Consider the following 26606-nt stretch of genomic DNA (forward strand, 5'->3'; position numbering starts at 1 on the left):
CATCTGACGAATGGAAAAATAGCAGAGACTATCATGGTGCGTCACAGAGAGGATTGGATGAAGTGATAGGAAAGGTTGTGAGTGCTTTGCCTGGAACGCAGAGAACATGTAATAAACACAAGAATCATGGCTGTCATCAAGGCTGTTTGTCGTTGTGCCTCGAGTCTCACCCTTCCCCCGGGGCAGAAAGGGATCGACACCGCTATCAGTTTGGAGCTGTCGGGTTATACGATGACTTGCAGTTGGGGCAAGAACAAGGGTCAGGCCCTGGGCTGGCAATAGCAACTCCTACCCAAATCTATCCCAGGGTTCCAAGAGGGCCTGCCGAGTCCTGCCTGAGTCTCACAACCTCTGCAGCCAGGAGGCCGGAGACAAGCCTCTATCCTTAGCTAGGAAAAGCCACCTGCTTGGGGAGGCAGCTGGCTGGGCTGCCTGCTTCCTGGGGGTGGTGACAAGGCTTTGGTGACAGAGCCATACTCTCCCCTTTGGGACAGCCCTGATTTCCTTCTTCATCCATTTACTGTAATGGTGCTGCTGCAGCTAGCTTTTAGGGAGCCTGCTCATCTCCCCCACCCTTTAGCTCTCCCTCCAGCTGGCCTCAGAAGTGTCCCTCCCTCCGGCCACAGTTCGACCTTTCTGCTACTTCTGTTTCCTGCCAAGCCACTTGTCCCAGCCTGCTCAAGTCGGGGGGGGGGGGGTCCTGCCTGCAGAACAGGCAGCCTATAGAATTAGTCAGCCTGGGCCACTGGTCGCTGCACGTCTTTCAGCCCTCTCCCTTTCTCCATCGGAGCACAGAATTATCTTCCAGAAAAAGAAAAAGAAAAAGAAAACAACAACAAAAAACACAGCCAAGTCCTTTTGGTTCCAGGAACCAACCGAACCTAGCTGTGGAGTCCGAGCTAGCGCAGGCAATGGGCTGCCTCGGCGTGTCTCCAGTGAAGAGGCTCCCAGCTGTGTCCAGGGGTTCCTCTGTTCTTAAGCACGCCTCCATGCTGGGTCCTTGGGGCCTATCCTCTAAGATCTCCACTCCCCGTGAAGGGGTGACAACTTCGGATTTGTGTTTTCCCCTGCTTCTTTGGGCAACACTTGTTCAACACGAGCCAGTCTCGATCCAGGGAAGGCCCAAGTATGGCAAATTTGGAGGCCTCGGTATAATAGCTGATCACCTACGATATCCGATATCCGAGAACAAGGCACACAGCCTCTCTCTTTCCTGGGGCAGAGCCCAGAAACTCTTTGCTCCCAAGGCCACTGGTGCAAGTTCAGATGAGATGGAGCCTCTTCCTATTTGCCAGTTGGCTATACTGCCCCATTCACATCCCCACACAATGCCTTGGTCCCCTGCGCTCAGATAGGGCGGGAAAGAAAAGATGGGGAAATTAACAGGCGGGTTTGGAGCGCAACACATTATCTATTTGTAAGAAAATTAAAGATTTGCTCTTCAGATGTAGGGGGCATGCTCTTACCAGACAGCTGGCAAATGGAAGAGATTGGAAGTGATTGAACAGATCAAATTATTTAAATGAGAAAAATAAATTCGCACACAGCCTAGCCGCTGCCGGGTGACAGATCCGTTTATTTATCTACTGTATCGGTACCGCTTTGTCTCTGTCAAAAAGGTCATTAAACTCGCCTAGCTGCGTAATTCGCTGCCTCCTGCTCCTGCCTCGCTCCACAGCCCTTCTCTTCCCTCGACACCCAGCGCCACTTGAAAAAAAAATTATTATTGGTAATAAACAACATTTATTTTTAACCCTTTTAAGGCTTGCTCCCTTGCGGGTCCTACTCTGTCCCACGGAAAATCAGTTTTTCTGTATTGTTTCTCTGGAGGAATCCGGGAGGGGGCTCCAGTTCCTCCCGCATAGTTGCGGAAGAGGACTGAGAAATCAGCCGGCTCCAACTCGAGCGGCCCTCGGAAGCGAAGGCTTTGGCGGTCCTTCTCCGCAGCCCTCCTACTGACCGTGCGTGGTCAAGTCTTACCTTCCACGCAGAGAGTCTGGCCTGGTCTCTCCCTCCGGGTTAGTTCCTGAAGCTCCGCACCCCCTAGCCCAGCACTGACAGTTCTCTGAATTTTATCCCCCGCCCCTCATCCTGCCCTGCAACCTCCAAGCTCAGGGCCAACCCCGCTATCCCGTGGACTGGAGATCAGGAGGGAAACCAGCTCCCGGTCAGTCTCCTGCTGCTGCCGTCCGGCCAGCTCCGGCCTCGTGGGAGCTGAAAGGCGAGGCTCCGCAGACGGCAGGCTTCGGGTCTCGCCGCTCCCGGCGGGCGCATTTCCTCCAGCTGGTCCGGCCTCTGGGCTGTCGCCGTCTCCCGGCTTGCGGTGCCAGCTCTGCCGCTCCACGCTTGGCTCCCCGGCTCGGATCCTTGCCCTGGGGGCGGCAGGGTAGACGGGGGACGTCTGAGCTGCGGAGGAGAGTCTCCATCCTCCGGGCGTCCCCCCTCCCAAACCCAGTCCAGGGTCCCCTTCCCCGCCCCCTGCGCAGGTGTGAGCGCGCGAGTGTGCACCCGGGCGAGTGTGAGTGGGAAGCGTGTGTGCGCGGGGGAGTACGCGGAGGGAGCGCGGGCGGCGGGCGGCGCGGGAGGCGGGAGGCAGGGCGCGGGGGAGGGGGCTGGGAGGGAGTGTGTGCGCGCGTGCAACTCCACTCCGGGGCTTTGTGCGAGCCCGGGCGATAGCATCGGCGGCGGCTGGAGGAGGAGCGGCCGGAGACGAGTGCAAGCCCGCCCGGCAGCCGGGGCAGGTGGGAAGCCCGCGCGGGAGCCGAGCTGACACGAGCCGGAGACGCCGCAGCCGAGTCCGAGCGGAGCCCGGGCGGAGCCCAGGAGCTCTCGCTCGCGGGCGGCCCGTGGGCGGCAGCCGAGGCGGGGCGGGCGCCGGCGGGGCGGCCCCCCAGTAAGATGTGCGCAGCGCCGCGGGGCGCCCCTACTCGCAGAGGCGCTCGGGAGCCGGGCGGCTGGGCCAGGCGGCGCCTCGGGGGCTGCTGCGCGCCCGCGCCTAGAGCTGCCGCCCCAGGGAGCCCGCCACGGCCGCGCCCCGGGCACGCTCGGTGGCGCCCAACGATGACCGCTCCCTGGCGGCGCCTCCGGAGTCTGGTTTGGGAATACTGGGCCGGGCTCCTCGTGTGCGCCTTCTGGATCCCAGACTCGCGCGGGATGCCCCACGTCATCCGGATCGGTAAGGGCTCCCCTGGAGCCGGGGGGGTCTCTGCGCGCTCGGGTGGGGACAGGAATTGGGGTGGGGGTGCTCTGAACGTGATCTGCGAGATTGTCCCAACCTCCCTCTGGGCTGCAGGGCTTGGGTGTCTGCTGGGAGCTCTTGGCGGGGAGGACAAAGTTCCAAAGCCCGGGTCGCCGGCCTTACTTACGGGGAGGAGGCCACCGGGCCGCGGTGGGCGAGGGGCCCTGGGCACGCTCCGGGGAAGGCTACGCGGTGAAGTGTGGCGAAGGTTCCAGCTCCAAACCCCGCGCCACGGGGGAATTTCGTCGCGACTGTCATCACGGATGGCCGCAGACCGAGTTCTGGGACAGGCTTCCGCGCAGAGTGGGAGCCCTGGGGAAGGCGCCAACTTCTCTCCCCTAGTCGCCCCCCATGGGCGCCTTGCCGGAGCTCGGGGACAGTCACGGGCAGGGGTGCAGGGGATGGATTCGCCGGACGAGGGCAGCTGATCTCCTTGCTCCTGGCTGGCCAAGGAGCGGGGCAGGAGAGGGGCAGTCCCCTGCCTGTCGCTCCAGCGGGTCCCCCAGGCCCAGGCCTCTTTCGACCAGGCGTAACCGAGGTGGGGAATGGGAGAGCCGGAGGCCGCCTAGCGCTGCCAGGGACGGCGCCCGAGGGATGCGAGTGGCTTTTAAAGTTAGCCGAAATCCCTCCGCAGCTGGCGGCGGCTGGCGGTGTACGCGCGGCTTCTGGGGCTCTGGCTTCTCCGCTTCTCTCGCCGCCGCAGATTTCTTACTCTGGGCTTTAACTTTGTTGTGGCCATCCGAGGCACCCTGCGCGGCTACTCTCAGGGCTGGGCTGGAACCGGTGCGTGTTCCTGGCCAGCTGACCCGCTGGGCTGGGCCAGGCTGGGCTACCCAGGAGCCTCCGTTACCGCGGGCCCAGCGCCTGCGCCGGGCCAGAGACCTGGGCAGCCCGGGTTCGCGAGGCACCAACATCTGGTGCGCAGTCAGCCGAGCTCTACCCTGCCAGGGCCACCGTCCTCCTCCTCCTCTTCCCGGGCTCCCCTCCAGGAGCCGACTTTGCTCCTGCAAGAGCGGACTTTGGGGTGACGAGCGGTTTGATGAGGATTCTGGAAACTCGGGCCAGGCTTGGTTATCTGTACTTGAGGTTTTCCCTAAGATGCATCCCTCTCGCTCACTCTCCCTAGAGCCACGTCCTCTTGAACTCAGCTTCTGAATGGGGACAGAAAACAGTCAGCTCTGCAGACATTGAGGTCTTCCAGTGTGTGCTCAGGACCCAGGACCAAGCTGGGCAGGCATGCACCCAGAGGGAGGCAGAGAAGGCCGGGCACCTGAGGGGACTCTGGGGACAGCCCTCACAGTCAAGCTTAACCCTTTGAAGTCTAGGTTTCTCTAGGCCAGCCAAAAATGTTTTCTGTCTGTGTTCCTGCCCCAATACTGGCCTGCTCACCATTTCAGCTAGTCCCTTAGGAGTGGGCCACTGTTTTCTTTATTCCTGCTCTCATTTCTTGTGGTTTTAGGAGACCTTCACGGTAGTGTCCTTGAGATAGAAAGGTAATATCAAAAGGGGCTGTGTGTCCCTTTTAGGCTTTGCAGGTCTGCCTTTCTTGGTCTTCCCTCTATAGAGTGGGGTAGTTGTGTTTCCAGACCAGTTTCACGAATGGAAATCTTTGGAGGCCTAGAAAGACAGGCGCAGATAAGAAGAGCCTCAGAGGTATGGGTTGCAAATGGGCAGGGTATGTGGTCCTCACCGACCCTTGTCACCGTGACAGTACATAGAGCTGCACTGGGGTCTCCTTATTGGCCCGAAGGGGAGCAAATTCCAAACCTGCGGCCCTTTCTTGAGCCACAGTATAATAGCGCAATTAAGGATGGCAGATCCCCCCCTTTCTAATCTTCTTCATATTAAGCCCCAGGATTAATTAGCGTGTCGGCCCAGGCCATTTATATCCAAGAGCCCTGCCCTATTTGACTCCCAGCCCGAGGACTGGGGTGCTGTACTGATGCCAAACGTGACTACTGGAGCAGGGCCAGCTTTGGGTGGAGGATGGAAAGGCTCTGAGGCCTCTGGGCTTCTTTGGAGCTGCCCTGGGAGCTGAGTTTCTGTCCTTCCGGAGCTTGAGGTTGAACCCCAGCTGGAGTCAGGGCACGGGAGGCTGTGGGGTGGGGGGGGGGAAGGAGGGTAGGGGGGGAGACGCTACAACCCAGAGATATTGCCTTGACTAGACTGGATGCCATCTCTCTTTTCCCATCTCTGGGATCTGAGACCTCTTGGCTGGAGCTGCAGGGATTGAGGCCCTGGAAATTGGCCTCCTCTGAAGCATGCTGGATGCTTCTGCCAGAACTGCTGGAGCTTGGAGCACGAATCCCTTTTCCAGCAGCCAGGCGTTGCTGAGCACACCGGACCAGAGAGGGTTTACCTGCAGGTGCAAGATGGGCTCTCTGGCCTGGGGAGCATGGTACCCGCCCCTTCTCTTTGTGCCTCTTTGGGGGGCTGAAATTCCTTCTTAGACAAGGAGATGGATAGCTCAGCAGTGTGACAGAGTGCTCAAACAATCTGTCTTGAATAGATGAATTGCATTGCTCTGTCTTTTTGTAATTGTGTCTATCAGAGGGAGAGGTCAAGGCATTGATTGCTTGGATGGTTTGCAAGTAACAAAGGAGAGTGGGGGAGAGAGTGAGGGAGAGAGAGTAATTGGATTGTAGTCTGCGGGGGAAAAATGATCATTGATTATTTTATATGAATATGTGGAAGATGTATTCTGTGTGTGATTATCAAGGGCTGCCATCGAAGCCTTGTGAGGCAGATTGTTCTGCATTGTATTATTATTGTTGTCCTTGTTATTGTTGTCCGAATGGATCCTGGTCTTAACTTAGGATAGGCAATTAGATGCAAGGTCTTCTCAGCCAGATGAGCTTTAGCGACCTTCCCTGGGGACTTGAATTTGCAGGTTCATAACCTTAAGCTGAAGAGGAGAGGTGACGGACGTAGAAGCCAGTGGCTTGGGTTTTCTCTTCTATTTGCTCTTAGTGAACTGGATCACTGTGATACAATCCTCTTCTTCCCACTCAGGTGCTCAGTTTCCCCAGATGTACACCATTTGATTGACATAAACTGTGATGTCAAGTTCCCTGGAGAACGGGCTGGCAGGAGATGGTTATGGTCCTTGTAGGTTTCCTGGTTGTATCTTCCCTAGGACTACAGATAAACTATAGGATTGAGGGCTGCTTGGGATTTGAGAAAGGACCCAGGCCGTGGTGGCAGCCGCTGGAGAAAACTGGCGAGTCTTCCTTGTGATGAGGAGCCGGTTGGCCGGTAGTGAACCCCGGCCAGCCAGTGGGGAAGTTCAAAGCCAAATGACTGCAGAGACATAAAGCAGGTGTAAAGTGGGGGGGTGGGGTAGGAGGGAAGGGTGCACCCGGCTCTGCGTTCTTGGAGCATCCACAGACTGGGCAGAGCTAAGCAGTTTCTGAACGTACAGGGATCCAGAAGCCCTTCCCAGGGGAATGAAGCCCCCCTCCCTTGTGCCACTCCTCTGGTCAGATCATCCAAATTGTCCTGAACACTCGCCTCTTGAGTTTGAGAGTCACTGCATGTAAAACAATGAGGGATTCTCCTGACTGGCGATGTGCGGAGACATTGCGCCTTGTAGGAACAGACAGCCGCTGAATGAAGATCAATAGGGTTTTCCCCCCAGAAGTAAATAGCTTCAGACAAAACCTGGGAGTGGCCCGAGGGGCCTTAGAAAGCGTTAACTTGAGGAATTTCTGCTCACTTTTCAGCCCAGCTGCTCCTGTCAGCTCAGGCTTCCCCCCTCTTCTCCAGCTGGAGTTTAATTTCTCCTCGATGCTCGAACTGCGCTGAGCAGTCTTTTGACGCCAGGATGACCAGGGGTTTTTAGGCATGGTTTATGTGGGGTGAGCCAGGCCTGGTTAAGCTTTTCCGAGGTCGTGGGCATCCCCCTGTGGCTGTGCATGATGGGTTGAGTTTAGAAGTCTTGACCAGTAGTGCTGTTTTAAAGAGGTTGATCTCTGCTCCGTACCTCTACAGAGGTGCAGGAGTCTTTGGCTCCCTTTGACATTCTTTGTGACCCCCGAGAGCCGCCATGTTCACACAGGCACAGTGTTCTAGCACTGGGAAGTAGGGTACCCTGCAGAGACAGAAGGCCCAGGTCAACCTGTAGGTATTAGAACTAGAACTACCCTTCCTTGGGAGGCAAGGGCCTATGGAAGGGAGCTGCAGGCTTCGGGTAGTCTTGGAGAGGGAGATTTGTGCTTTATGGCTAGGGCTGTTTCTAATGCATTGAGGCAAGGCCTCCCCTATCCACTCACAATCGGCCACCCCTCTCTCCCCCTTACAGCTCACCCTGAGCCCTGTCATCTTTGCTCAGGACCTTCTAGAGGCAAGTGAGATCTGATACTTTACTGGGTCATGCAAAAGCAGGGAGGGGATGGAGGTCTCCAGGCCCTGCCTGGCAACAGAGAGGACTGAAATCCAAGAATAAGGACCCTGGAGTGTCCTCCACAGGCTGGAGTGGTGAGGTAGGAGCCCTGGGTGGGTAGAGTCCCCCAGAGGATCAGATGGAGCTGGCGCCTTGGCCTTGGCCTTGTTTCCCCGGAGCGCTTTTCTTCCAGGTGCTGATTCCTCAGCAGCAGCACCAGAGGGCAGTGTGTCTGTGCTCAGATGGCCACCAAGCCTCCTCCTGCCTGGGGCCCCACTGAGTCTGGAGCATAATCAAAATAATAAAGCAGCACCAATACCATGGCCATAGTTTATTGGGCACTTAATAGCTGCCAGGCTGTTTGGAACGCTCTCCAAACAATGACAAGCAGCAGAGAGATAGTAAGTGCTCAATAAAGGTTGCTGCAGCATTTCCTCCGTTATCCGATGGAGCCTCTACGATGCTGCTGGTGCCCTCCCCATCTTTGCAGACAAAGAAACACAGCTAGGTGAACTCCTTACTCAGGAGCCTGTGCCCAGTGCTTGGTGGACAAGGGACTTGGACTGCAGTCAGCCTCCAGATCTGGCGCTTGGAGCTGGTTACGTAGTTGGGAGATATCAGCAATTTATAAAGGGGTGAAATGCAGGTCTCATGCCTGTGGTTCTGGAAGCTGAGCAAGGTCTTGCTGGGTGGTTCTGGGGCTCTCACTGGCCCGGGATGGTTTCTCCACCACGGTTTAGCTCCAACAGTGTTCGTGTGCAGCATCAGGCTGGCCTTGCTGATGAGCCATGTGGTCAAATGCTTCCTTCAGTGAAAAGGGGTGGATATCCAGGGAGACACATACTCTTATGTTTTTCTGTACCTCACCTAGCCTCGGCTTCTTGACAGTCCAGTGCTTTCATCCAAGCCCCAGGCTGAATTCTTCCGTGGGTGAGGCCAGTCTAGGCACAGAAATCCCTCTGCTTGGAGTTTTCCAGGATATCCTCAAAGACGAGGAATGTCAAAGCTTTGAGCCCCAAGGGCCCTGTGTGTATCTCACCTCCATCCTTTATCACCCTTGTGCTAGCAAAAGAAGATGTGTGGTGGGTGGGCTTCTCTTTGTTCTTCCTTCCCGTGGTCTCGCCTCCCTTTTCCTACCCTGGTCTCATTCCCTCTCCGCTCCATCATCCTTTGCAGGCTACCGATAGTTTTTATGTTGTTCTATTTTTAAGCAAGAATCACATGCCTATCTTCTAAATGGAGCCTATTTGGTTTGGAACCGAGACTGGTGGGCAACGTACAGGGCATGGTGGTTGCTGTCAGCAACTGCCATTCTGCTGGTAAATGGAGCTGTGTCACCTACTCACTGCAGCAGTGACACTTTCAGGACTGGCTCGGACAGAGGGGTGGGCATCTCATGTACTGTCCAGTTTCCCTGTCTGCAAAGTGGGGAAATAAAAAATGCCTGTCCCCCAGGGTCAGACAGTTGTGGTGTCTTTCCAAACAAGCTTAAGTGGCTCCAAAGGCTGACATTAGTTCTTGGCTGTTATTCTTGGTGCCCCAGACCTGGTCTGGGGTGAAACTTCCAGGGTGTCAGGATTTAAGGAAGCTCCCCAAAGATGAGGACCTTGAGCTTGCCTCGATGATGCGACAGTGAGTGCTTCCTTAAATCCTGGCTCTGCCCATCTTCCGGGTGGGCTTCTGGTTTTACAGTTCTTGGATGTAAAGATACATAAACTGGAACACACAGCTCTCACCAATGGGGTGTGGAGAGGTGAGACTGGAGGAGCGGCCAGGGAACTGGAGAGGAGGGCAGCAGGCTGCTTGATTTTTGTTTTTCTTCCCCCTTTAACGCATTTTACTGCAGCCAGGCCTCAGAGCCCTCTGTGCCCGCACCCTTCCCCCCACCGACTTGGCTTTGTTTCTTTGGAATTGCCTCCAGAGTCCAGGCTTGCCTCTCCTCTACCTGCCTCCCCTGCCGCTGGCATTTTCTTCTCCTCACAGCTCATTTACAGCGCACGTTCCTGTGTCTGCTTCCCTTGACCTTTATACCTTGTTTGCTAGTGTTATTGACCTTGACTGTGGTTAGGCTTGGGGATGGATTTGGGCTTTCTCTGACGCTTGTGATCCTGCCACCTGCTTTAGACAAGGATCTGCCCAAGGTTGCCCACAGCCATCTTTGCCACATCGCTACCAAAATGTATGTTTCATAATGATGTATTCTGTGGATGCTAAGCTAGTTTTTTTTTTTTTCCTTTATGTTTTCACATAGAAGCTAGCATGGGCCTCAATACGCCATGTCTGTGTTAACTTAGGGAATTTTTTTTTCCTGGCACCTCTAAATAATGACGTGTCTGGGTTTGATGAGATGTAGCTGACTGTCATTTCAGTGTGAGGCTACTCATGTGTGCTTGCTTCATGGCCTCGGGTGAGTCTCTTCCCCTCCGAACCTCCAGTTCTTCTTTGGCTGAGAGAGAAGTATTAACATGTAGGGTGATTCTTGTCTGTTGTTTTTGACCTACAAGCACTTTGTGTGGTTGAGCCTTGTAGGACTGCCTTCACAGGACTGCCTTATGGATTAAAGGAGCTAAAGTCTGTGGAGCTCTTTGTACAGTGCCTAACGTTTAATAACTGAGAAGAAGGAAGGGTTCCCCAGGGTGGAGCCCATGCCTCTGCCATCAGACGAAGCTCTGCTCGGTGCTTTGTGTTTACCCTGGTGCTCATCCTCCACGCAGCTCCCTGTGTGGCATTGGTTCATTTCACGCATGCCAGGGTACCCTAAAGTGGAATGGGCAGGTCCAACCGCTGGGCCAATTACAAGAGCAAGAGAGGTGCCCTTCCTAGGACACTCCTGGACCGTTGTTTATCACACACCTGCAGCCTGGGGCGTTGCATTTGCAGCGGTTTAATTGAACTGCATTTTAAAAGCATGTGTTCAGAGCCGGAAAGACCCAGGGGATGGTAGTGGGATGCTCTTGAGGGATTAATCTGGGGAATTCTGGTTAGCCCGCCCTTTTTAAATGGGGTGTTCAATGTTTGTTTCTTGGACAGGTCAGGGGGCATGAGAGATGGTCTGTGGCTAGGTCAGAGGGACAGACACGGCTCTTTGGGGGAAATGCCAGGTAATGAAGGCTCCTGCAAGAGCTGGGGAGAGGAGGCCCCATCCCCGTGGCGATGGAAGGATTGGAGATAATGAACTGGGTGAGAACAGGGGGGAGTGTCGGGAGCCTCTCCTGCAAGTCCTTTGGTGCTGTGCTGAGTGGTGGTTAAGGACTGCAGATGGAGAAAAGGAGCGAAGTAACCAGATTCCTGTTTGCTGTCAAGAGGGTTCCAGTCCATAGGAGACAATTAAGTCTCATGCTATTCAAGAGGCGATACAGACAGGCTGCTGGTGGAAGGGGTTTTATAGAGTTCTCAGAAACACTGCAGGACGAGCTCTTTAAATATGGCAACGCCAGGGACCTCTGCAACAACCCCCCCCCTGCTTTGCAGAACTGAATGCGCTATTCCAAAGAGCTGCCCAATTGGGCGGAAAAGCGGGAGCGGGAAGCCAAGGACTTCCCAGGGCTCCAAGCATCCCGTTTCCTGTCTACAGTGAAGAATCGCAGAATTCAGGCTGCAGAGAACTCCAGGGGTTGTTCTGGGCTTCTGGTTCTCCAATATTAGCGTTCATCAGAATCATGGAGAACTCCTTCAAACACTGACTGCCAGGACCCCAGCCCCAGAGGGCTGCCACTCAGCCGGTCTAGGGTGAAGCCTTTGGGTTTTTTGTTATGGGTTCCCTGATAAAGTGAGTGTTGCTGACCTGAGATATATGTCCTTCCTTCTTTCCTTCCTTCCTTCCTTCCTTCCTTCCTTCCTTCCTTCCTTCCTTCCTTCCTTCCTTCCTTCCTTCCTTCCTGACTCTCTCCCCATCCCTCTTCCCGCCTCTTTTGTTTGCTTGCTTCTTTTGAGTCAACGTCTCACTTTGCAGTCCTGGCTTGCCTCAGATTCTCTGCTATCCTTTTGCCTCAGCCTCTGGAGTGCTGGCACACTAGACCTCCATTGTGCCCACCCTGAGTGCCACCCTTTGAGACACCGCTGTTGCAACATGGTGGAGGATCTCCCTGGAGCCAGCCTCTAGCTGAATACCTACAGTCTCGGGAGCTTGCAGCTTTTAGCTCCCACCCATCCTTTAGTGCAGTGTTGGCTGCAGATGCCCACCTTGGAAGCAGAACTCCGTCTGCTGGCAGTTCTGGGAAGGCAACAGGACTCCTATCTTGGGAACGTGAACTCTAGCATCCGGCTATCTGGGCTTAAAATCCCTTCCTTCCTGGCTATGTGAATTTGGATGAATCCCTTCTCACAGTCTAGATTCCCTCACCTGTGAAATGGGAACCAGTAGCTTTCTCCTCGAGGGATTTTGTGAGAACCAGCAGGCTTGACATAAAGCAGAGGAGGCGGGAAGCACAGAGGCTTTTTCTATTGAGTGCCGTGGATACGTTTACAAGTTCTAGAATCCAACAGACTGACTCTAAAGCCTGTCTTTGTGATTCCCCACCTTTGCAATCTTGGGCAAACGGTTACATATTTCAAAATACTACTCACAATGATCATACCTGTCTGCTGGCATTTGGTAAGGATTGGGCTTGTTAATACATAGGAAGTGCTTAGAATTCCTCATGTAGGTACTCCCGGGGAGCTGCTCCCCATTGCTCTTGCTGTGAGATCACCAGGACACCGGTTGAGGTGGGCTTCCTATCTTACCATGACAAATATAAAGGAATCTCTTTGTTCCAAAGATGCCCAGCTCCACCACCTCCATGCCTTCCATTATACTGCTTATTTACTGAAACTGGTAAAGTCACCATCTCCCTGGATCTTAGCCTTTGCCTCTAATAATGCAACTCCCGGTTATATCAGTCGGTTAAGCGGCCATTTCTTTTTATTGATCTGTACCAAGCTTTTGGTCTTCTGAGATAGGAGGTGTGGCTTTTTTTGTTGTTGTTTGTTTGTTTTTGTTTTCTTTTGATACAGTGTATCAAACGATGTAGCCTAGCCTAGAATATACCATGTAGACCAGGCTGGCCTCTTAACTCATGGAGATCCATCTGTCTCTGCCTCCAGAATGCTGGGATTAAAGGCGTGTGCCAGCATACCCAGCTCCTGAGGTCTTTGCCACAAGATTCACTGCCAGTGTATGACTTCTCTCATCCTCTTGGTGACAATGATCTTCTAAACTTTAAGGCAGGACCTGCCATTTATCTCCAGGGAGTTCTGTCATTGAATCTCAGTGTAGTTTTTCTTCCTTTCTTTTTTTCTTTTTTCTTGTTCACTGTTGGTGGACCACCCAGACCTGTTTCCACAGCCCCATCTCAGAAAGGGGGTATAATGTCACCATCTCCTCCTCCTCTAGCTTTCTTCCTGGGGTCTGTAGAGATGAAATGCCTATGGGCTGGAGCCTGGGACCCCTCTGCAGCAGCAAAGCTTTGGGGACCGCCTAGCACACCTCATGCTGGTCAGAGCCTGGGGTGGACAGGTCTTCCCTACAGCCATGCCTGTTTTGCCTCAGGACATGGCTGACATCAGTGCCTGATGGATTCATCATCTGACCTTGGATTCTCCCACCCTAAGTCACCTTAACCAACTGCAAATAAGCATCTTGTTTAGGCCTTTGTGTTCTCCATGGCAGTGGCCACAGTCTGTGGACTCAGGCTTGGCCCATCCTCACCTCACATCTTCTGTTCCTCTCTACCAAATGTTTAAGGCCTCCCAGAAGCCTCTGCTCCTCCACTCTCACCCCTGACTTCTGCCCTGCTTTTCTATCTGGCCAACTTCTACTCATACTCAGCTCTCAGCAAACACGTCTTTTCCTCCAGGAAGCCTTTCTTGATCTCCACTGCTTTCTGCAAGTCCCCACAGCCCCGTTCACTGCCCCGGGTGTGATGCTCATTGCATTGTTCTCGGTCACTGCAGAGATAAGCACAGGGAAGGCCTGGAGTGCGTTGGGCTTGCCCTCTGCTGGACTTTGTATCCTGTGCAGTTTGTGCTCGGCTCGTCATAGACAGTGAGTAAACACTTGTCGATCAAATGAATACACCCGTGACTATGGTCACGGGGACAGAAGGCCACTTCACTGCCTTGTCATTCAGTTCAGCACCTTTTCTCCTTCATCCACGAGGACTTTATGAACCTGCGTTCTTCTCTGAAGTCAGGGGACTCATGAGGCCTCTGGTATTCTCCCACCACACAGGTTGGCCTCTTCTTTGCCAAGACCTTTCCCATCTAGTCTACCGGGTTACATTGGAGTGGCTGGGGGCCGTGAGCCCTTCCTTTCCAAGGCCAGGATTATCCCATTCTTTGTCTGCTCCATATCGTGATAGCTCTCCTCTTGAGAGAGACACAGCTGTCCGCTCCCTGAGGAGACTGAGGATGCAGTCATGGCCCCTCGGCTCTTCTGACCTCACCTCTCCCCTTCTCACTTGGTCTTCAGCATCCTCGATGCTCTCTTGGAGATTGGTCCAAGGATAGGAACTTGTGCCATCTGGTCCTTAATAGGCTGGTTAATCAGGACGACTGTCGGGCAGAGCTGTGGTTGGGCTGCTTGCAACTCTGCCAGTCATAGATAGGCTATCCCTTCTTCTTCTCTTTGCCACCTGTCTGGAGTCTGCTAGGGTGTGTAGACGTAGATTGACAGGACAGCTGAGGTGTAACATGGAGGTCTGCACATCCCCACTGGGTACTCACGTGCTGTCTACTTGCCAGAGATGTCCCGGGGGGGGGGTTGCTTCTGTAGAGCTAGATTACCAAGTTGGGGCTTTGTAGCTGTTCTTTGTCTGAAGCCCAGTGAGTGACAGCAGTCTTCCCTTTTGGATCACTAGGGAAACTGAGGACATTGGTGATGGTCTCACTTCCTGAGTGTCTGGATGACCTGTCCATCGCTGTGGTATAGCTGAGAGTGATATGAGATCATGAAGTAGCCCTTCCCACGCCCCTGTAGATATAGCAGAGGGAGGCAGCCGCCTACTGAAGCCAGGCACTCCGATTTTCTCATGTCCTTCCGTAGGGAAATCGGTGACACTTCCTGAGCAGCAGGAGCCTGTTGCTGACAAGGCCACTTTTCCTCCAGTTTAATAGAGGTGACAGCCGTCTATTTTACTTGTCTCGCAACATCCAATCAGTAAATAAAATATGGGGGAACTCTCAGGTTAAACTGAATTACAGCTGATCCCTGGGGAGTGAGGCCTGGGGGAGACTCTAACAGGAAGATTGAGTCCCTGACTTCTTGTAAGAGAAGTAGAGCCTGGGTATTTCTCCTGAATCCTGGAAGTCCCTTTTCTTGTGGGAGGGGACCAGGTCATAGTGTTCAATGTTGTCAGAGTCCATGGAAGAACCAGAGCAACAGTGGGGGAATGGCCAGTGTTGGGGACCACATGGCCAGTGTTGGGACCACATGGCCAGTGTTGGAACCACATGGCCAGTGTTGGGGACCACATGGCCAGTGTTGGGACCACATGGCCAGTGTTGGGACCACATGGCCAGTGTTGGGGACCACATGGCCAGTGTTGGGGACCACATGGCCAGTGTTAGGGACCACATGGCCAGTGTTGGGATCACTCTCATTTGTCACTGGACACTGAGGACACAAGAAAAATGACCTGGTCTATGCTTCTTGGTGAGCTGTGGGGGAAAAGTGGGGCTAAAGCATGGACTCCTGGTCCTGGCCTCTCAGCACGCACACAGTCACACACAGACACACACACACACAGAGACATACAGACAGACAGACAGACAGACAGACAGACAGACAGACACACACACACACACACACACACACGACTTTGAAGCTTTAACTTCATAGGTTTATTTATTAGTAGAGGCAGGATTTCACTTTGTTGCCCAGGCTGGCCTTGAACTCTTGAGTTCAGGTAATACCCCTGCACCAACAACCTGAGTAGCTCTGGCTACTAATACAAGCTGCTATGCTCGACTAGACATGCAGTCTTTAGAAATCTACACAGACTAGAGTTTTCCAGTGTGGAAAAAAAAAAAAAACACCTCTGAAATATCTTTCCACAGAGAGAGAATACAGATTGGCTCTGTATGTGTTTATGAAAGCTCCCAGATAATAGTCCTGCTAGACTTACTCAGAGGCAGGGGGATGGAAGGCTGCCCTGGAGCCACTGCTGCCTTCAGCACCACGGAGAGCAGCCAGTTTCTGGGCTAGGACGCTTAGCGCGCTGGGTTGCTCCATGGCTCTTCTTTCTAGTCCTGGTGTGGCTAAGGTCACACTTAAACAGGCAGTCTGCCTTCCAGTGCAGGTTCCCTAAGGCTCTGGTAGTCACATACAGGACAGAGGTCCCTAAGAAGCCCACAGCTGGTGAGGAAACACTAGGAATTTTGTTAAGTAACACATGGTTAAGGGAGGTGAAGCCCTCTGGGTAGAATTTCTCCTTTTTTCCCCTTCCACGTAAACGGTTCTTAAATCTTCGGTGCCGTGTACGGCTTGTCTGCTAGGGAGCGGTAGCAGATGACAAAATGCATGAGCATCGCCTGTCAGATAGCACACCTGATAACCACGAGCCGCCGCCTGGCCTGCCGCCGTCATCATTCACATTGCATTTGGTAAGTGGGCTTCCGTAATGTAGTTTTAGCCTGCTAAATGTGATTTCTTAAACGTGTTTTCTGTGTTATTGTTTCCTGAGCTGTGGAGCCCTGCACACCTGTAATAGAACCTTATTTACTGCTAATAAATAAAATTACTATTCATTCAGGTGATGGGAAGCCAGTGTGTCACAGCTTCGCGGTGTTCCCTCAAAGAGCCCCAGCTCCAGGTGCATCGTCACCTGGATGTGTCAGAGAAGTCTGGTGACAGGGGGTGGGTGTGACAGAGGCAGCTCCTAGACAGGAAGATCCAGCCACGAGAGAGGGTCACATGTCTCAGAGGACAGAGGATGGGGGAGCTGTTGTCCGTCACTAAGGGACTGAGAATTGGCTGGGAGCACTTGCATCAAAACCCAAAGAGACGGAGAAGGCCACACAGGTCAGAACAGCAGAGGAAGTGCCGTTTGGACTCTTGGGACTTCAGAGGAAAGATGGCCCCAGAGGCTGACAGCCTTAGAAAGACCTAGAACGTGAGTGGGAGAGTGGGCTGTGGCAGCTGCAATTAGAGCTGCTTTGGGGGCCTTGGCTTGAGAAATGTCAGCATCAAGGGATTGGGGATTTTTGTTGTTGTTGCTGCTTCCCTTAAGAAAGCAGCAGCAGAAAAAAAAAAAAAAGCTGCTTTAGAAATGTGGCTATTTTTATGCTGTTTGTAATTTTGTGTTTATTTCCTGTCTTTTTCACATGGATTCTGGGCTGACTCAGTGATTCACCAAACATTATCGGAGCGCCCACTCTGTATCGCCGAGTACACAGGACAGGGAACTGCAGGGGTGGGGTGCAGCTGCATCCTGAGCTAGGGAGCATCTCAGGGCCCTCCCTGGTAGATCCAGGCAGTGATAACGCCAAGGTCCCTCACACTGAGGTGTGTAGGGCCTACATAAAAGACCTGTGCTTGGAGCTTCCTTCTTTTCCTGTATCCTGGGGAGGAGTAACAAGCTCAGAGAGGCTCAGAGCTGAGCCGCATACCACACAGCAGACGTGAGAGGAAATCCCATCTTTTCCAGCGCCCTTTGCTTCTGCCTTCCTAGCGTCCCTTGCCTCTTCCCGATCATTGTTTTCTGTTTGTTTTCTGCCAGGAACTATCAGGCCTCACCTTCCCCTCCAGGATTTATTGTGGCTCTACCCTTAGACAGAAATCCTTCTAACTTTTCTAGATGGGAAGAGATTAACGTGTGTGTGTGTGTGTGTGTGTGTGTGTGTGTGTGTGTGTGTGTGTGTGTTGGTACTTGAGTGTATGCAGCTTGGGCTAACCCCTGCAAGAGTGCTTGGATGTCTCCTTCAATTGCTTCTCCACCTTAGTTTTTGAGATCATGTCCCTCACTGAACCTGGAGTGCACCATTCTGGCCAGACTGGCGGGCCAGCAAGACCCTGGGCTTTGCTCGTCTCCACCCTCCAGCTCTGGAGTTACAGATCTTCACAGCCATTTTACATAGATGCTGGGCTTCTGAACTCAGGTCTGCGTGCTTGTGAAACAGACACTTTACCCACTGAGCCCATCTCCTCAGCCCCCACCATCCACCTTCTGAGTGTCTCAGGGATGTGATTCTCCATTATTTCTAGCTAATCCAGATTCTTCCTGTTGCAGGGCAAAGCTCTCTGGTCCAGGGCATGACCTGGCCTTTCCTGAGGGCATAGGAACCTCTGGCTCGAAACACATTTATTTTCAGGGCTCTTCTTCCTGGAGTTACAGCAAAGAGGCTCGCAGACAATTAAATTGAAATGGCTACACACTTTCCCTCACAGGGCTTTGGACAGATTTATAATATTTTCTTTTTTAAAAAATTGGGCCTTTTTTCATGGAGACACTGATTTATGGAATAATCAATTTCTTTATCTACCTAATACATTGGAGTGATCTGTCAGTTCGGGCATCAATCTCCCTGGGGCTGGGGAGGGCCGACGGTCTAACAGCCTGGCTCATCAGGCAAAGGGCAGGTTTCCATGTGAGCTGCTTTGCTGCTGAGACTGGACAGAGAGCCTTGGGAGGAAGGCCTGAGCCTCCTGTAGGCTCCTCTTCCAGATAACAGGTAGTGCTTTCTTCTCATCAATCTCTGCCACCCCAGGGGAATGGGCGCAGTGCACACTGTTCCCATTACACAGATTTGGAGACTGAGTACCCGAGGAAAGAGATGGCTCAGCTGGTAAAACGCTTGCCTGGCAAGCATGAGGGCCTGAGCTTGATTCCCAGAACCCATGTAAAAATGCCAGGTGTGGTGGTGCACACTGGTAATCCCAGTGCTGAGCAAATGGAGACAGGAGAGTCACTGGCCCACTGGCCAGCCAGCCTATTCTACTTATGGAGTTCCAGGAGAGCGAGAAACCCTGGAGATAAATTGTCTCAAAGAAGGTGGATGCCTGTCCTAAGGATGACACCTAAAATCATTGTTCTCTGATGTTCCATGTACATGCATCTGTACATGTACACCTGCACACGCATATGTGAGTGTCCAGCCTCACACACATGCACACATCAATGAACATATGCACACACACACACACACACACACACACACACACACACCACAGAGGGACACATAGGAAAAGGGCAGGAACTTGAAGACCTGAAGCCGAGAGTGACTGTCTATAAACCTCTAGGTTCAGGCTGGTGAGATGGTTCAGCCAGTAGAGCCATTTGTCAGCCAGTCGACCTGAGTTCAATCCCCAGGACCCACGTGGTGGTAGGAGAGAACTGACTTCCACATACCGTCTTCTGACCTCCACGTGTGCGTGCCCCCCACCAATATAGAAATGAGAATGTAATTTTAAAAAGTCTCTGAAGTCTATAGCAAGTGGGAGGCAAAGCTGACCTGAGCGGTCCCTGCAGGACTGAGACCAGTGAGTGCTGGCCAGTACTAGCCACTTCATCTTTCGTGCTATTTGAAGATGCAGTAAACTGTCTCATGGGGGTAGTGGGCTTCCTGTAATGGAGACACACAGCTTGGCTGCCGACGTCACAGAGGAGCCCGGGATTCTCTCCCTGTGAAACTCTCAGTCTGCCCAGCTGTATGCGTAAGGCTGCTGAGGACATCCAGGTTTTCTGAGTTCCTGAAAAGGCCAAGGCTATGCCAGCTCCATCTTCTGCTCACGCCATGGAGGCCAAACTCAAGGCGATGTTTGCCGAGAACTCTCAGAGCTCAGACTCCACTGCCTCCATGGCTCATCTTGTGGTGATGCCATGCACGGGTCAGCGAGGACACCGGTTGCTGTAGCCTGCTGGAAGCCACAGCAAGTGGCAGCTTGCTTGGTTCCCGTCTCTGATGTGTGGAGGTTCCTTCTGCAGGGGTGGAGACTGACATCTGAAACAGAAGGCCTGAGGTCCAGCGCAGCGTCGGAGCTTCATTCACAGGGTGATGGCTGACCACAAGTGGTTTCACTGCATGTTCATTGTGGGTCAGTCTAATGCCGGATGTCAAGGTGAGCAGGCAGACAGGATCCTTGTCCTCCAGAAGCTCATAATCTGGCAGCAGAGGCAGATATCAAAGCAGGTTCCAGAAGGAAAGTTAGGGCTTAAGAAAATGCCATGAGACTTCAAAGCAGCAAGGTGAAGGTGAAGGGGGGAGGGATGGGGAAGAAGAGCTCTCAGTTAGCAGATGTAATGTGCCCAAATGCCCAAGGGACTGGTAGTGGTGTAAGCTGCACAGTGTGAGACTCTGAGCTTTGTAGGCAAACACAATCAAATACTAGCAGTTTCACATTGCAAATTAGTGTTGAAAACCTCAAGGAAGTCCAAGTGTGAGCAACACTCATGGACAAGTGGTCCATGTGACCTTCCTGAAGGATGTTTGAGTGACAGTGATGGACAGGTGGTCCAGGTGACCCTCCTGAAGGATGTTTGAGTGACAGTGATGGACAAGTGGTCCAGGTGACCCTCCTGAAGGATGTTTGAGTGACAGTGATGGACAGGTGGTCCAGGTGACCCTCCTGAAGGATGTTTGAGTGACAGTGATGGACAAGTGGTCCAGGTGACCCTCCTGAAGGATGTTTGAGTGACAGTGATGGACAAGTGGTCCAGGTGACCCTCCTGAAGGATGTTTGAGTGACAGTGATGGACAGGTGGTCCAGGTGACCCTCCTGAAGGATGTTTGGGTGACAGTGATGGACAGTGTCAGGTGACCCCGAAGGAGTTGAGTGACAGTGATGACGTGGTCCAGGTGACCCTCCTGAAGGATGTTTGAGTGACAGTGATGACAGGTGGAGGACTGAAGATGGAGGCAGGATGCAGGGCCATGACTCCTAGAGGACACTGGGCAGCTACTGAGGACTTTGTGAGGGAGAGGAACAGAACCAAATTGACACCTCTAAGAAGTCATCCTGGTGGCTGTGGGACATGATTTCAGTGGAAGCTGGAGGCCTATTGGATGCTGTTTCAGAGGTCTAGGTGAGAAAAGAAATGCCTTTGTGGGTGGGTGGAGGGCTGTTTTAGAGAGCTATCATCCTGAGTCACTGTATTGAGTTCTCCCATAGGCCTGACTGTCCCTTTGCTCTGGGCCTAAGCAGTGGATGCAGGCTGGGTATATATGAGGGGCCTGGACCTCCTGAGAGCTCTGTGTCCATGTCTCTAGGCCTCTTCAATACGTTGTGCAGCATGGATGTCATCTGGTGCAGCTGGGCCTTCAACCCTGTTCACAGCTCTCTCCTCTGAACTGAAGATCTACTTTAAGTTCTGTCCCGGCTGCCCAAGGAGCAAGCCCTGCTCAGATGGCAGACTACCCATCTCACAGCCTCCTCTGGGAATCACACAGGGCCTGATGTGTTTGGCCACCACCTGGACCTGCAGTGGATCTCAGGGCCTCCCAGTGACCTGGCAGGAAGGTCTGAAAAAGAAAGTGGCAGGTCATTGCTGAGGCTTCTTTAGGTTACACCCGCAGTCCAATACATATAAAATAATCATATGTTTATTATTACTTATGCGTGAGTTTTTTTTTTATATCTTAAATTAAATTTTTAAATTATATTGATGTGTCTTACTGGTTTTAATGTCTCCTTCCGGCTGCAGTGTCTTCAGCCTTCCGCTTCAATTCTCTCTCTCTTGTCCCCTCTTCCTCTGCCCTTACTGCTGTCATGCCATCAGTGTTTTTTTTTAGCATTCCAGCGGTCTTGCTGGCTTAACCCTCACTGTCTTCTTGGGGTCTGGAGCCCTTCTGTGTGCTCAGAGTGGAGCAATGTTCTCTTTAGCAGATGGAGTGGAGGAGGGGGAGAACAGTCCACAGGGCAAGTGTAGGGCAGTACCGAGGATGCTGGGGCAGAGCATCAGCTCCGTGAGACCTGACTGTGTTGGGCTTTCTTCCCTTCCACTTTTAATTTCCAACCCTGTCTGTGAATACAGTGCCACTTGATGACTCCAGACAACCGTGATCCGTTAACAGACAGCAGTGACCCATTGATAACAGCGACCCATTGACAGCGGCAACCCATTGTGGACTTAGCACACGTCAGGCACTGGGCTAAGAGTGTTCCAGAGAGTATGTCATGCATGCAGCACCTTTAAGAGGCAGGATGCATCTCTGCCTCGATGAGGAGCATGTGGACCCAGGTTAACTCATGTAGAGAGGACTCAGTTCATTCAGCCCACATGGACATTGTATTCCTTATCACCATTGGGGCAGAAGCTTGGTTACTTTTGAGGCAAAGTACTTTTATTTATTTCTTTGTTTCAATGTTGTTTTTAACTTCTAATGAGGAATCTTGGCTGTCTATATTACACGTGTGGAGACACAGTGCCATGTTCTGATACATTGTTGCTATTGTTATATGTTATATCCAATAACAGCAGATATGGAGACTCACTGCCCTGCTATGCCCTGCTTGGGGTGCTCAGTGTACGTGTACGTGTACATGTGTGTGTGTGTGTGTGTGTGTGTGTTTCCTTGGCAGGAAGCTGGCTGAATGGGCCAGTTCAGCACCAGCTAGAAAAAGCTCTTCTTGAACACTGCCAGTGCCAGTTTCATTTGTCATCCCTCTCTCCTGGTCCAGCCTGGCCCCTTTCGCAGTTACAGGAGCTGGCCCTGGGAGGGCAAATGTTGCAGGATCCTGCCTCTTCGGGATTTCCCTGCAGTCGCCTCACTCCCCCTCCCTACCCCCAGCCAGAGGTCGCTAAGATCTCCCAGGAACCACTTCACTTCGATGGGAGCAGCTTGGCTCCAGCACCTCGGTTCCAGCTCTGTCTGGTACTGTGCCTTGTGGACGCCCCCACTTGCAATGCTGTCCTCTTCCTCCTGTTGAACCACTTCTTTCTCTGACTTCATGCCGAGCAGAAGCCCTAGCACCTGCTCTGGGAAACACTCAGAGATGTCATCTCGCCCCAACCCCTAGCCTGTCTGGGGCCTTCCCCCAGCCTTCCCTGGGGCGTCCTGTCCCATTGGTCTTGCTGGACGTCCTGGATCTCGGGACTCTAAGGCTTGTGGGCCTCATGCTTGCCTCAGGCTGTTATCCTTTTAGGCTTTTTTGAGTTAGACTCATATGTTGAAGAGATGTAGCTTTCTTTATTTGGTTTTTGGAGGTCTTGTTTTTTTTTTGTTTTGTTTTGTTTTGTTTTGTTTTTTTAAACTTTATTTCATGTGCATTGGTGTGAAGGTGTCAGATTCCCAGGAAATGGAGTTACAGACAGTTGTGAGCTGCCATGTGTGTGCTGGGAATTGAACCCGGGTCCCTTGGAAGAGGAGCCAGTGCTCTTAACCACTGAGCCATCTCTCTAGCCCTTCCTTTCAGGCTTTTTAAAATGATATTTTTATTAAAACAAAGCAACACACCCACTGTTTGCGGGGTCATGCAAACAATTCTCCGTGTAGACCTAATTTTTTATCTGTTTCCCTCTCATTGATTCAATTTTAGGTTGCATTGAGGTTTTGTTCGTTTGTTTGTTTGTATGTTTGTTTTCTGAGTCAGCCGACATTCAGACGTTGGGACTTGTCCACACAGTTCGGGTGTCCATCTTCTTTCTTCACCCTCTCCAGAACCACAGCCCTCCCCCCACTTTCTGTTTATTCCTTGTGACAGGATGTCCCCTGTCCCGCTCCAAACTGGCTCTTAGTCAAGTCCAGAGAGAAAAGGAATGTTTTGTGGACCTCTGTTTTTATTTCCAGGAGGAAACAAAGGACAGAGACAGGACTGGTCTCCTACCTGCCCTCTCTGGCCTTACCTGCTTCTGTTTGACTGACTCCTGACCTCCCATGTGGACAGGGACTTCTCTAAGGTGGGGAGGAACTTGGTCTCAGTCTGTTGTCATTTTCACAGCTAGGGAGCCCCCAAGCTTTTCCAATCTCCTGTAACCCTCATGGTCCCTCTGGTGAATGGAATTGTTCCTGTAGGAACAGGAGCCTCAGATAAAGAAAGCCAGTAAGATGCCCAGGCTGGGTGTCCCCAAGATATGATTCCTGGTCTTCCTGGATGCAGTGTAACCCCTTTGCTCGTTCCCAATGGCTGCTCCAGCTCGGTTCCCAATGAGTGATTAATAAGTACTAATAAGTCAGGTTGAGTGGCAGTCACAAGGGAGGTGGACCAGACAGGACCTGCCCCCTCCCTGAGGTACGGAGCAAGCGGCATGTGTCTGATGATCTCAGCTCTACCTCCCTTCATCGGGAAGCGTTGTGCCTTTCTGGGGTGGTGGTTCCTTAAGTGAACACGTGCTGGGTGGAGATATGCTCAGAGTCCCCCCAAGCACTACCATGTCTTTGAGGCAGGAGGACACGGTGCAGGTGTCAGGCTCGACAGGAGCATTTTAACAACCCCTGTCCTTGTTCCCTCTCCTTAGTCCTCGAGGTGGCCGCAGGCTCATCACTCTAACACGGTCTCGGCCACTAATTGGGCCCAGATAATAGGCTGTGCATGCACCCTTTCTGATCTCCTTCTGGACTGGAGAGTAGTTCTGCAAAGCACAGCCTTCTGCTTGGACAGGACTTGAGGAGGGCTGCGGCTGGAAGGCAGATGGTCCCTTGTTCCAAGCAGGTAGAGGAAGGCTGTTGGGGACCTCACATGACCCAGTGGATTCTCTGTAACAGGAGTAGAGGTCGGTCTGTTGTCAAGAGTGCTCTGTGGACATTGTCAGAAGGTGACTGCTAGAAAGGCTTTCCCCGAGCAAGCATCTGTGGATGTGCCCAGTCCTGCCATTTTATCACCCCGCTGGCCCCTTGGAGCAGGTGGCATGGGGAAGCTTGGGCAGTGTTTTCCCTGCCCAGCTCTGTGCAAGTGGATTAAGTTCTGGATCAAATAGGGCCTCTCGCTTTCTTGGCGTTCAGGGCTGGCTTTGCTTTTCTGCCTGCTGGGATACATGTTGGATGTGCGGATTATCCCCTGTATCTAAACTTGGGGATCCTGAGCCTCCAACTGTTCCAGTCTGGGATTCTAGACATCTGGCCTTGCTGGCCTAGAAACAAGTCCCACTCTGGGGATAGTGTGTCCTTGGCTGACGGTAGTGGATGTCACGTTAGAGATGTGGAGTAAGCATCCTGGTCCTGATGCCACTCAGGAGAGTCCCTTCTGCATGCTGCCTAAGCCCTGTGTTCTTGGTCTGTGCTATGACCACAACCCACCATAGGAAGGGAGGGGTCCTGACTCCAGGGAAGTGACAGTGGCCTGTGAGATCAGTGGAGGCTCAGCTTCTGGGAAAGTCCATCTCAGTGTCCCTCACTGTTCCCAGTGTCTGGGAGTCATGCTGGGGTCACTTACCCACCCAGGAGGCAGCCCATTTGTATGGCCCCCACCTCCCAGATACCTTCCCTGGGGCCTACCCCCTCCCTCCTGCTGCTGCAGCAGCCAGTGTGGCAGGAGGCGCCAAGCCCTTTCCTTGGTCCCCTCTAGGGTTGGAGAGGAAAGGAGCCCAGCCGGGTGGGGGTGCCCCCTGGGGTTTCTGCTGTAGCACATTGTCCCCAGGGAACTGGGGTCTTTCCTTTGTCTTTCACCCATAGTGACAGAACTACCCACCCTTATCCGCCCAGTCCAGGCTCCAGACCAGCATTCCACCCAAGTGAGCCAACAGAAGAACTGTACTGAAGCCGGCTGTGTCTACCGGAACCACCCATGTCTCCTGAGCCTTTGTGACACACTGGCAGCGTTTCCCCACTTTCCAGTGTGTCCCCCGAATTGGCACATGAGGAAACTGAGGTCCTGTGAGATCAAGTCAAACTAGTTAAAGCTGTGTCAGGAGAACCCTCCGTGTGGGGGCCGTCCCTTCACTTGTAATTGCCTTGTCCCTCTGGAACACAAAGCCAGCCTCATCTGAAAATGCACAAAAGTCTCCAGGTGTCAAAGTGTCACATGGGGGGCGGGGGGCTTGGCGAACAGGTGCTTAGTCCATATAACCCCTCTTCCGCTCTGGCCTCGGCCTTGGGGAGTGGGGGTGGAGCAACTTATTTTCTTCCACCCGCTCATCTTCCCAGCCTCACGGGCTCTAGGTTTGCTCTCGTGACCTTGTTCGGGAAACGTCTTGATATTTGTTACCAGGTAGACAACACATCTGGAAGATTGACCCATCTGTTTACTTCGTCCAAATGTTTTGGTGTCATGAAGATAAAGCCACAGAGATGTAACTGCCAGGGCCCGGTTCCCAGAAGGCCATAAAACATGGGTGATCCTGCTGGGCCCCGAATGCCACAATCCAGCAAAGTGCTCCTCGTACTCAACACATGGTGATTTTTTACAAAATCGCTGAACTAGCCATGTTCTCTGTATTGATCAATAAATTACTTTGATGAAAACTCAATAGGCAAAGGCCCCTGGCACTCATTCCCTCGCCAAGGAAGGACCTGTATGCTTTTCCATCTCAAAAACCTTGCAGCTCTTTCCAGACCCATATTTTCTTTTCTGGGTGTCACTCCCAGGGACTGCCATCTGGGCCAGTACCTACTCAGACAGGATTCTGGTGGTTTGGGGGGGTCACAGGCAGGGAGACTCTCTGACCTAGAGCATGGAGGCTTAATGGCATGAGAGTTGATCCACCTGTCAGGCCCCCAAAGAACTGTGTTTTTTTTTTTTTTAATTTTTTAATTTTTTGCTTTCTGGGACACTGGATGTACACACTGCCACTGCTGTGTCTTGGCATTGTGAGACTCATGTCCTCCTGGGCTCAGTAGGTACCATGTCACTGGAAGAGCCAGGAGTCAGAATGGACTCACGGGCTGCATCTAAAGTCACCTCCTCATTCATTTATTCATGTCACATCCTTTGAGCCCCTCAACCTTGCTGGAACTTTCTGTGCATCTTGCAGAATTTGATACCCAAGATGAACTTTGTACTCCTCGGACACAACAGCCTTCACAGTGTGCATACGAGGCAGGAAGCCCTGCGGGCTGGAGGGGGCCACAGAGCATGGTGGATAAAACCCTGGTTCAGAACCTTCCTCAAGTTTTTAATCTTACCAGTTCATCCAT

General features: G+C 52.7%; 1 protein-coding gene and 1 long non-coding RNA gene across 3 annotated transcripts in view; both read left to right on the forward strand.

Moving 5' to 3' along the window:
• The first annotated feature begins 2662 nt into the window (after window positions 1–2662).
• Window positions 2663–26606, forward strand: part of Grik3 (glutamate ionotropic receptor kainate type subunit 3) — a 217307-nt gene continuing 193363 nt past the window's right edge. The window contains 1 exon segment of the mRNA XM_028885450.2: window positions 2663–3175. Within this exon segment, the coding sequence (XP_028741283.1) occupies window positions 2899–3175 (277 nt within the window). The 5' untranslated portion in view covers window positions 2663–2898.
• On the forward strand, window positions 11492–25939 carry LOC119087450. Of its 2 annotated transcripts, XR_005090910.1 has the most exons (3): window positions 11492–12213; window positions 16095–16202; window positions 25681–25939. It is a non-coding gene; the product is annotated as an uncharacterized LOC119087450 (long non-coding RNA). The 2 variants fall into 2 exon arrangements; XR_005090909.1 differs by lacking the exon at window positions 11492–12213 and having other exon boundaries at window positions 15392–16202.

Source organism: Peromyscus leucopus, chromosome 2 (genome assembly GCF_004664715.2).
Source record: "Peromyscus leucopus breed LL Stock chromosome 2, UCI_PerLeu_2.1, whole genome shotgun sequence".
NCBI classification, from domain to species: Eukaryota; Metazoa; Chordata; class Mammalia; order Rodentia; family Cricetidae; genus Peromyscus; species Peromyscus leucopus.